Source organism: Ursus maritimus, unplaced genomic scaffold, assembly GCF_017311325.1.
Source record: "Ursus maritimus isolate PB19 unplaced genomic scaffold, ASM1731132v1 scaffold_19, whole genome shotgun sequence".
Lineage (NCBI taxonomy): Eukaryota > Metazoa > Chordata > Mammalia > Carnivora > Ursidae > Ursus > Ursus maritimus.
Genome location: NW_024424341.1, coordinates 29,039,088 through 29,050,255, shown reverse-complemented (window position 1 = coordinate 29,050,255; position 11,168 = coordinate 29,039,088). Strand labels below are relative to the sequence as shown.

At 41.6% G+C, this 11,168-nt stretch overlaps 1 protein-coding gene across 3 annotated transcripts in view; it reads left to right on the top strand.

Moving 5' to 3' along the window:
• The first annotated feature begins 6 nt into the window (after positions 1–6).
• CFDP1 (craniofacial development protein 1) overlaps positions 7–11,168 on the top strand; it is a 125,117-nt gene continuing 113,955 nt past the window's right edge. For all 3 annotated transcript variants that reach the window (XM_040633602.1, XM_040633600.1, XM_040633599.1), the window contains exon 1: positions 7–185. In XM_040633602.1, the coding sequence (XP_040489536.1) occupies positions 122–185 (64 nt within the window). In that variant the 5' untranslated portion in view covers positions 7–121. The remainder of the gene's footprint in view (positions 186–11,168) is intronic.

The following is an 11,168-nucleotide window of genomic DNA, read 5'->3' as shown; positions in this document are numbered from 1 at the left end:
GGGGGGGGGGCCGCCCCAGCCGCCACCGCCCCCGCTGCAGCTCTATGGTCTCTCCCTAGAGCTTTGCCGTTTGGGGCAGCTGCTGAGGTCCTGTGGCTCCCCCGCCCCGCGCGGCAGCGACATGGAGGAATTCGACTCTGAAGACTTCTCCACTTCGGAGGAGGACGAAGACTACGTGCCGTCGGGTGAGCGATTCGGCCTGAGGCGAGAGGAGGCTTGCCCCGCCCCGTGCTTCACGTGAGGCGCGCTTGGCCCGGCGTGCGTGGCCCAGTGCCCCCGGTGGCCCCGGGGGCGCGGGTCTCGAGCGACCACGCTGCGCAAGCCCGGGTTTCTCGCCCGCCTGCTCCGTTCGCGCGGCGCCCCGGGCCGGACCTGTGCGCTGGGGAATCTCGCGCAGCCGACGCCCGCGGCCTGGCTCGGGCCTCCGCCCCCTCTCGGAGCGCGGGAACCCGCACGTGAACACCTCCCTGCTCTGGGGATGCCGGCGGTGTCGGTCGGTGCCCGAACCCACCGCACCAGCGCTCAAGTCTTCTGAAAGGCAGTGTGAGCGTTGGACGTTATCGTCTGACCTTCTGTCCCGAGGGACTTGCTAGCTAGCACCACGTCCAAGATAAATCTAGCCACTGTATGCCCTCCAATGGTTATTAGAAAGTTCATCTGATGATGCATTTTGTCTCTTTGCGATGTATACCTCTTTCTCTTTTTTCAGGCTCTCTCTCTTTCTCTTTGGTATAGGCTTCTCAAACTAGAGGGGGCCAAAATAAATCTTATCACTCAAACGTACTCCTTCCCTATCCTGCGCCTTCCCCAGACTTCCCATCTCATTTGAAGTATCTTATCCATACAGTCGCTCGGGGGAAAAAAAAACAACAACTCTTGGAATCATTCATCCTTTTTTTCTCTCTTTTGGTTCAAGCAGTCAGTAAGTTCTGTTGTGTCTACGCGGGAAACTGGTTTCTGACCGTCCTCGCCAATCTTTGTTACTGAACTGCCGTTATTCTTCACTAGGGTTAGCCATAGCTTCCCAACTGGTTTCCCTGATTCCGTTTCCATTCATGTCCACCAACATTGGTCTTATGGTCATGGCCAGAGTGGTTATTTGAAAACTGGTTTTCATTTTAATCAAAGTTGTGCGTACCCATACTTAAATATAGGGGCGCCTCGGTGACTCAGTCCGTTAAGAGTGGGACTCGGTTTTGGCTCAGGTCGTGATCTCACGGTGGTGAGATTGAGCCAGCGTTGGGCTCCTTGCTAGGGGTGGAGCCTGCTTATGATTCTGCCGCTCCCTCCATCTCTAAAATGAATAAATATTTTTTAAAAAGTCAAATATTTCTAAAAGCCTTGTTTTGAAAACCCCAGTTCCCATCACCCTGTATCCCTGTTCATTCCTCCCCAGGAGAAACTGCTTTCCACCTTTTAATTTGGTGTTTTCCTTTTATGTTGACTAAACTCATGCTCGGTAGTCTCATTTTAATACCCTCTTAGGTCATCCTGATCATTCCCAACACACACACCCTTTCACCCTCAGGCCCTCCCCAACTTCCCAGCCTGCCATTGTTACTATGTCCAATTTTGGTTAGATCAGTATTCCATGTTTACCTTTTTGTAATGACGGTGAACACATCAGACATTCAGGTCTGAACCATGTGGTATATACTGTGATTGTTTTCCTACACTACTTGTTTTGTGTGGAATTAATAGTTGCCATTTTGTCGTTGCTTAGTTGTCTAGTCCTTACTATTAATTTGACCCTAAACTCTCAGAATTGTGTAAGTCATCTCCCAAGGCAATCAGATTCATTAAAGAATCGTTTAGTTTCATGTTGAAGTCCGTCTTTGCCTTCTGACCTGTTTTCCTTGATTTTATCACTTCTAAGTCTAGGATCTTTTGTCACCATCACCATCACCACTCTGGGTGTTCCATTTATCTCCTTTTTCTGTTGGATTCCATTTCTTGGGTCCTGTGTTATCTTTTTTTCTTGGCGTGTTCCACCAAAATGAGAATAAATTCTCAACTACTTGAGGACAGATGATGTATAATGGACATTCAAGGTGTCAAAACAGTATTTCTTTTTTTTTTAAGATTTTATTTATTTATTTCACAGAGAGAGACAGCCAGCGAGAGAGGGAACACAAGCAGGGGGAGTGGGAGAGGAAGAAGCTGGCTCCCAGTGGAACAGGGAGCCTGATGTGGGGCTCGATCCCAGGACCCTGGTATCAGGCCCTGAGCTGAAGGCAGACGCTTAACGACTGAGCCACCCAGGCGCCTCTCAAAACAGTATTTCTAAAAGTGCGTGACCCCAGGGCATAATTGATATTTTGTCTGGTATAGAATTCTGTGTTTTGTAATAATTCTAGGCGTTATAATGATACGGTAATGGTAATGATAGCTTTCCATCAGAATGGTAAGGGTGTTGTTTTATTACTTGCTAGCTTCCAGTGTTTCTATTAAGAAGTCTGTTTTGCTGATTTCTGTTCAGTTATATAAGATCTGCTTGTCTTTGGAAGCTGATAGAATCTTCTCTTTATGCCTGATTTTTCTGATATTTCACAATGATATACTGTGGTATGAGTCTGTTTTCATCCATTGTGCTGGGCTTCTGGAATTTTTTGGGGAGAGGTTAATTTCCTTTCTTCATTTTCTGTTATTTTTCTGGAAATCTCATTATTCAGATGTTGAATCTTGTGTTAGATCTTCTTGACTGACCCTCTAATTTTATCCTTCTATTTTCTAATTCTTGACTTTTTTCCACTCAGTGGAAAATTCTCAATATCTTAAACACTTGTGTCTTTTCCTCCTTTCATGTTTTTAAATTTGAGTAACTTTTTTGTTCCCTCGTCATTTTTATAGCATCATGTTCTCATTTCATAGTGAAGTATCTTATTGCTCTATGAATATTAATACTAATTTAAATTTTTAATGTTTAACTTATGCACAGTAAAATTTATTCTTTTCAGTGTACTGTTCTATCGGTTTTGATAAATGCTTAGTGACCATCACCAAAACTGACAGTTCCAAGGCCACCCCCCCAAATAAAATATACACCATGATGTCTGAATAGAAACAGTTTTATTTCTTCTTTTTTGTATGCCTTTTGTTTCTTTTGCTCACTTTACGGCTCTTGATTATAAGACTTCTAGTATGATGTTGAATAGGAGTGGTGAGAGCGGACATCCTTGCCTTATTCCCAATTTTAAGAGGAAATTATCAGTGTTTCACTATTTAGTATGTTAGCTGTGGGTTACAGATGCATTCTGTGTGTGCATGTTTTAAGTCCTTTACATTGACTAACACGTTACTAGCTCACTCACGTAACACTACCGTGTATGTGCTGTTCTCCCCATTTTGTAGACAAGAAAATTGAGGCACAGAGAATTTAAGCAAATTACACAAAGTCATTTAGCTACAGTGTAGCTGAGCTGGGATTTGAACCCTGGCAGTCTGCGTATACTCCTCCTCACTGATGCATTTTATCAGATTAAAGAAGTTCCCTCTACTCCTGATTAGTTGAGAGGCAAATTTTGTCAAATGCTTTTCCTCCGTCTATTGATAGGATTATGTGTGATTTTTCTTCCTGTTAATATGGTGAATTATAGTGATTAGGATTTTTAAATTTTGATAAATTAAACACTGATTTTTGAATTTTGAACAGCCTTTTATTTTTGGGTTAAACTCATTTGGCCATGATGTATTATTCTTTTTATACACTGCTGGGGTGCCTGGGTGGCTTAATTGTTTAAGTGTCCAACTCTTGATTTCGGCTCAGGTCACGATCTCTGCACAGGTCATGATCTCAGGGTTGTGAGATCCAGCCCCGCATTGTTCTAGCACTTGCTCAAGGGCAAAGAATATACTAGGAAGAAATTTTAAGAAGACACATGGAAAGCAGCCAGACACAATGGCCAGCTAATCTATGAGAAAGAGAAAGTGGGAAAAAAAGACAAATTTAAATGATCTCAAAACAACTGTCACAGATGAGTCATCAGTCAGCACACAAACTCATACCAGCACTGTGCCATCCCCAACACCCATAATGGCGAATATGAGCCATCAAGGAACTAATTACATCCAGCTGGGGGACTTAACTGGAACTGAGATCAAACGGATGGACCAATGTATTAATACTGGAGGGTTTGTTTCAAAAGTCTTAGTTCTCTCTGGATGAGAAAAGGGACTAGGTCTTTTCTATTAACATATTACTTTTGAAATAGTAAAGTTAAAATATATTAAGCCATCACCTTAGAAAGCCATATACTTGATTTTAATGATAACATCAATGCTCCAAACTGTTTTAAGAGCTAGTCTTGGAAACTACATCGAACAGTCATTTACTAATCAAACGAGAAAACACATCCCACTGAACATGTATTTTTTTTTTTCGCCAGATGCCCTAATGTACTTCCTATTTTCATAAGCCTCCATTCTAAGAAAGACTTGGGTTATAGGAACCGAACTCCTCGGTCTGGCCCAGGGTCCATTAGTGTCTGGCCACAGCTTCTTTTCCAAGCAAGATGATTCAAACTACTTTTAAAACACAGCTTGCCCATTCCTTCCTCAGCCTCTTTGGAGCCTTGGAAACATCAAATTCTACCTAGGTCTCCTGGTCATCAAGCTCCCCCATAGAGAATGGATAACGATGAGGAGGATGACTTCCTTGAAAGATGGGTTCAAGGGTGGCCACCTTCTCAAGGTTTTCCTGGCCACACATCAGGCAAGTTCGCAGTTGCCCTAGCTGAAGTATCTCTCATGTGTGTCTTCCTCGAAGGCAACTGCATGCCTCGTATGTCTTTGCTTGCAGAGCGCCTGGCATGCATCAGGTCCACAGCAACATCGTAGGTACTCAAGTAACATCTGCCAACTGAAGGAATATTCATGAATCTTCAAACAGAGGTGCTGCCAGCGTGAGTACTAACTCCTTTCAAAAAGTGGCCAAGGGATGTTCAGAGTAACGGACACATTTCTGAAATGTACACGTAGACTTCCAAAGATCCTTTGCTTTGATGGTTAACAGTGCTTAGGGTCATTGATCAACCAAATTATTCTCCAGTAGCACGGCCAGTTTCTTAAGAGCTTGGAGAGGCCTGGGCACCAATCCCCATTCCACCACTTTGACCCGTGTCACCTTGGACCAGTTCCTTAGCCCTATAAGCCTCCCTTTCCTGGTCGGTGAAATGGAGGCTGTGGTAGTACCTGCCTCACAGGGGTGTCGCGAAAATGAAGGACAGGTAAACACCTAAGCAGGATGCCAGCTACATAGTAAAGATCCAATAAACGCTAGCATTTAAATTTGCGTCTTCTCTTAAGAAGGCAGAAGTACGTGATACGTTTTAGGAAGACTCTCATTAAACAAGAGTTAAAAATAGTTTCAGAGCTGCGATGGGAAAACTTGGCTACCCACTAGCTTCACTTGTGTGAAACAGCCCATTTTCCAACACAACCAAATAAAGCAACACCGCCTAACAATAAAAGGAATTTCTGTGTCCCAAATCAAGCACTCCTTCTCGTTTCATGCATATTTTAGCTCACTGTGTTTTCTTTCATGTGAAAACCTATGATTTCCCAAGACCCTGATGGAGAAATGCCAGAAGAAATTACTTGACAGTTCTGTAAACATGCTAGCCCCCTGGAGAAGTTTTCATCCTAGACGCTTGTTATGCTGTTCAATCAGGCTGCCTTGGACCCCCATCCAGCATGAAGTGGGCACACTGATTGTAAACCGAGAACCAAGTACTCAAATCCAGCGAGAAAGGCTTAGTAAGACTGACTTTATAAAAGCCCGTAACATCCCATTTCCACAGTGAGGCAAGCAGCAATTCTGCTGGGGTCCTGGAGAATACTGCACATCTTCAGGAAAGAAACGGGAAGTGGGTATATTCCAGGGGACGGGAGACAGGTCAGTGTTTATCTCCACACAAAGAGGCCATGAACAATTGTTAATGGAGTACCTTTACATGTTGTACCAGACCTAGTTCAAGGTGTCTGCCCACGCCCCTGCTCCTGAGACAGATACAGCTAGCATTTACTGAGGGTTCAATTTGTGGCAGAAACTGTGCTAAGTGCTTTACTTCGTTATTTAAGATTCAACAATACTCCTATGAGGTATGAACTATCACACCCATTTTTCAGATGAGGAAACGGAGACTGAGCAAGATTAAGTAACTTGCTGAAGGTCACATCTTTAGAAATTGTCAAAGTCAGGATTTGAATGCAAGCAAAGTCTAGAACTTGAACCCTTACGTACAACACCTCTTAATGGGAACTTCACCCACGGCCCTGGCTGAAGTGACATGTCCAAGGGGCCATGTTTATAACTTATCTCTTTGAGAGTTGATTGCCTCAGTGGTGGGCCCAATGTTGGAGGAGTGGCCATTCCTAACCTAAGCAGGAATCCATTGCTTCGTATGAAATAAATAAGCTGATCTAAGAACCGACCATTCTCTCAAAGACTCTGAATTAGGAAACGTGCAGCAAGAAAACAACTTACCATCAGAAAGGATGTCAAAAGATAAAACTGAGCTAGAGGGACCTATTGACCTGCACTCTGGGGAAGCAGAAGTGAAAAAGCCAGTAGGTAGGGGGGCGCCTGGGTAGCTCAGTCGGTTAAGCATCTGCCAGGTCATGATCTCAGGGTTGTGAGATCCAGCCCCGCATTGGGCTCCACAGTCAGCATGGAGTCTGCTTGAGATTCTTTCCCCCTCCCCCTTCTTCTCCCTCCCTCTCTGCTCCTTCCACTGCTTGCCCGCTCTCCCCCCCAAAAAATAAATAAATAAAATTTTTTTATACATTTCTGAATTTTGTTTGCTAGTATTTTGTTAAGAGTTTTTACATGTTTATGAAGGATGTTGGTCTGTAGTTGTCTTGTAATTTCCTTGTCTTGTTTTAGTATCAGATAATCTTAGCCTCATAGTATGAGGAAACATTTCTCTAAGGTGATTTTTATTCACCCTGTGTATTTTGGTTTTATTAGATACTTTCTCACATTTTAAGTGATTCTTAGTTGTTTTTAAGCATGGGGACTAAAAAGGTGATTGGAAGCTCTGAGTCTTCGGACAAGATACGTTCATTTTGTTCTTTGTTATCTACAGGGATGTTATTCTTCTTACTCTTTTTTTGTCATAGTAACTGCATGGAATTTGATCATTTTGTGCATATGTATAATTTAAAATTTGCTTATCTCTTATCAATGGACTTGAGCATTTTTTATTTATGTAAGATCCAGAGCCATATTTTTCTCCTTGTCTGAACTGTTTGCAACATTTACCCATTTTTTATGATAAAAAATAACCTTACATTACTACAAAAGTAGTGTGTGAGCTTTGTAGAAAATTAGAAAATTCAGACAGTTAAGCATAAAAAATAGAATCATTGCCACCACCCATAGATTATCAGTATTAATCCTTTAGTGAACTCTGATCTTTTTCTGCACCCAGGTATAGATATTTGTATTTTAACCCCAATCTGAAATCATACTTTTTCATGTTACTTTGTAACTTTCTCTTTTCAGTGAACAGTCTCTCCCTGTTCATTTCAGTAAACTTTGGACTCGTCTTATATACAGACCTTATTCAGATTTTCCCACTTGACCCAGAATAGACTATAGCTTGTTTATTCAAATCACAGTTAGGTTCAGGACTGCCCGTATCATCTAGTTGTCCCATCCTGTAAATTTGTTTTGATCTAGCATGATCTGTAATGACAGTGATTTGCTTAAGAGATCAGGCAGTAAATCCTACAGAGTGTCTCACCTTCTGGATTTGTCTGATCGCTCCCTCCCGGTATTTTAGGTTGTTCCTTTGTCCTTTGAATTTTCTGGAATTCTGAAATTACTGGAATTCTGAAGTTCTGAAATTTCTGAAAGTTAGATCTAAATGCTTGATGGGTTCAGATGAAATCTTTTTGGCTAGAATACCTTATAGATGACTGTGTATTTCATAATGCATCACATCAAAAGACACACAATCCCGGGTTGGTTCCCATAGTTGTCTGATCCCTCTGTTGTATAATTGTTTCTTCCCTTGGGACTGAAGTATTCTGTGTTGTAATATACTTAATGGTTAAAGCTTCATTTTTTGAAAACATTACTTGATAATCCTTGCCTAAATTACTAATAGTGTGAAAGTGATATTTTTCTAATTTATTAGTTGATGTTCTTCTGTAAAATATTGCCTTCCTTCATCAATTGGGACAGGATAAATGTTTGACTCATTTTCTTTAATTATTAACTTTCAAAATAGGGAATAATTTTAATAGTAGCTTTAAGGAATATAAATTATTATTTTCTAAAAGATTTTTTTTATTATTTATTTATTTATTTGTTAGAGAGAGAGACCACAAGCAGGGGGAGCAGCAGAGGGAGAGGGAGAAGCAGACTCACCGTTCAGCATGGAGCCAGAGGCAGGGCTCAATCCTGGGACCCTGGGATCATGACCTGAGCAGAAGGCAGACACTCAACCAACTGAGCCAGCCAGATGCCCCAGTACAAATTATTTTTTGTCTGTTTTTAAAACCTCATAAAGGGCTTACAGATTTTTATTGATGCAATGTGTCTTAGTCAACCAACAGTTAATCCTTTTAATTCTCAAGTCGTCACTTTTGGCCACTAGGAGTTCTTTCAGGCTGGATCTTACATCCTTTTAATGTGGCCCATTATTCTTAAATAACTTTCCTGCTTTCTGACACAGCAAGATGTCCCATTTTCACCTGGTGCTTTCCTTCTCTTAGACCTGAAATTAGCTGGGAGCCCTTTTCATGAGCAATCATATCAAAGCATATAAGCTGGACTCTGAAGAGATGCTCATTGCTACCAAAGTGACATTGTTTCTGTACCATTTCAGTGAACAGAACTAGAAAATATTTATCTTAAAAATAGCGTTCATATTGATACTTTTTTTTTTTTTTTGAGATTTGATTTTTAAGTAATGTTTACATCCAACATGGGGCTGGAATTTACAACCCTAAGGTCAGGAGTTGCATGCTCTCCCTACTGAGCCAGTCAGGCGCCCCTCATATTGATACTTTTAGTTCAGTTTTAACATTTGAATTTTCATCTAATTTCTTTGATTTTCATAATCGTGTGTTATTTCTCTTACTCTGAAGATCTGGATTCCTGCCATGATTAACATACTTACTTGCTTGCTTTAACCTATTATATAGGGGCAACTGGGTGGCTCAGTTGGTTAAGCGGCTGCATTTGGCTCAGTTTTTTTTTTTTTTTTTTAAGATTTAATTTATTTATTCGACAGGACAGAGACAGCCAGCGAGAGAGGGAACACAAGCAGGGGGAGTGGGAGAGGAAGAAGCAGGCTCATAGCAGAGGAGCCTGATGTGGGGCTCGATCCCATAACGCTGGGATCACGCCCTGAGCCGAAGGCAGACGCTTAACCGCTGTGCCACCCAGGCGCCCCTTTGGCTCAGTTTCTGATCCCAGAGTCCTGGGATTGAGGCTTGCCTCGGACTCCCTGCTCAGCGGGGAGCCTGCTTCTCCCTCTCCCTCTGCTGCTCCTCCTGCTGTGCTCTCGCTCTTGCTCTCTTTCTCTCAAATAAATAAATAAAATCTTAAAAAAAAAAACAAAACTAAAACCTATTATATAAAGGAAATATATTTCAAAATACCAACATTACTACACAGAATAGAGTTGTTTCTTTTTTGTTTTTTGTGGTTTTTTTTGTTTTTATAGTGGGTCTTGTGAAGGGTATATAGTCAAAATACTGTTTCTGAAGTCCTTGGAATAAATCCTTTCTTTGTCAGTTTTGTTATTGTTTGGGTATGCAGTTAATTATTCAAACAAGTATTTGTTTATTCAAACTGTTCTTAATTTAAGGGCTTTTCAAAAGTCTTCAGAAAGATAAACAGAATTCTTGCTTCTACCCCTGACTATCCCACTCTGTTCTACTCTGACCCTGATAAGGTGCCTGTTTTCATTAGGATTTTGTTTATCCTTCCAGTGTTGCTTTTTGCAAATATAAACAAATACAACGCAACTACATGCCTACTTAGCTTGTAGGTTTGTGTGTTTTAAAAGTCTTTGCTGTAGTGATTTTACTGGGGTTTCAGGGGAAGCAAAATGACATTTGTGTCTTCAGACTGCTATCTTAGCCTGGAACTCAGTCTTTTGTTCCGGAAACACTTATCACTTGGTGTGTGGTATTCAGCCTTTAGTGTGTATTCTGCATATTTTCATATGACTGACTCCTTCTCATCGGCTTTGTTCTTTTTTTAATCTCTGCCATTGTATTTGTAGTTATCAAGAGTTTTTAGAAAAATTTTAATGTTTTTTGAAAAGTGTTTAAGTCACTGTTTCACGAATACCATACCTTCTCTTATCTCTTTGAGGATATTAATTTTAAAGGGTTTTGTTGCGTTTTTTTAAAATTCTGTTTCCTCTGAATTCCTTTCTTTTTTTTTTTAAAGATTTTATTTATTTATTCGACAGAGATAGAGACAGCCAGCGAGAGAGGGAACACAAGCAGAGGGAGTGGGAGAGGAAGAAGCAGGCTCCTAGTGGAGGAGCCCGACATGGGGCTCGATCCCAGAACGCCGGGATCACGCCCTGAGCCGAAGGCAGACGCTTAACCGCTGTGCCACCCAGGCGCCCCTCTGAATTCCTTTCTTGTTTCCAGTCTTGCCTTTCGTATTGGAGGCTTTCCTCAAGTGTTTGGTGGCCCTTGGTTCATTGTGAGTGAAATATTTAGAAGCTGATTGGATGTACAAGAATATTCAGAACAGTACTATTTGTAATAGCTCTGAACTGGAAACAACCTAAATGTTCATCAGCAGAAGAATGGATAAATACATTGTGGTACAGTCACTCAATGAAACACTATTTCGGAATGAGAGTGAGTAACCTAGAGCTACAGTGAACAGTCTGGGTGACCAACACAGAATGTTGAGTGAAAAAAGCCAGACACTTGAGAGTGCATATTGTAGGCTTCTGTTTGTTTAAGGGCCAAAGAGAAGCAAACCTCATCTTTAGTATTTGGAGTCAGGATGGCTCTTGGATGGGGGTGGTGGCTGATGCCTGGAATGGGGCATGAGGGGCCTTCTGGGATGCTGGTTCATGTTCTAGCTCTTCAGCTGGGCCCGATTATAGAAGTGTGTTCACTTTGTGTAATATCATTGAGCGGTATGGTAGACTTGTGTGTTCTTCAGTGTGTGTTATACTTCAAAT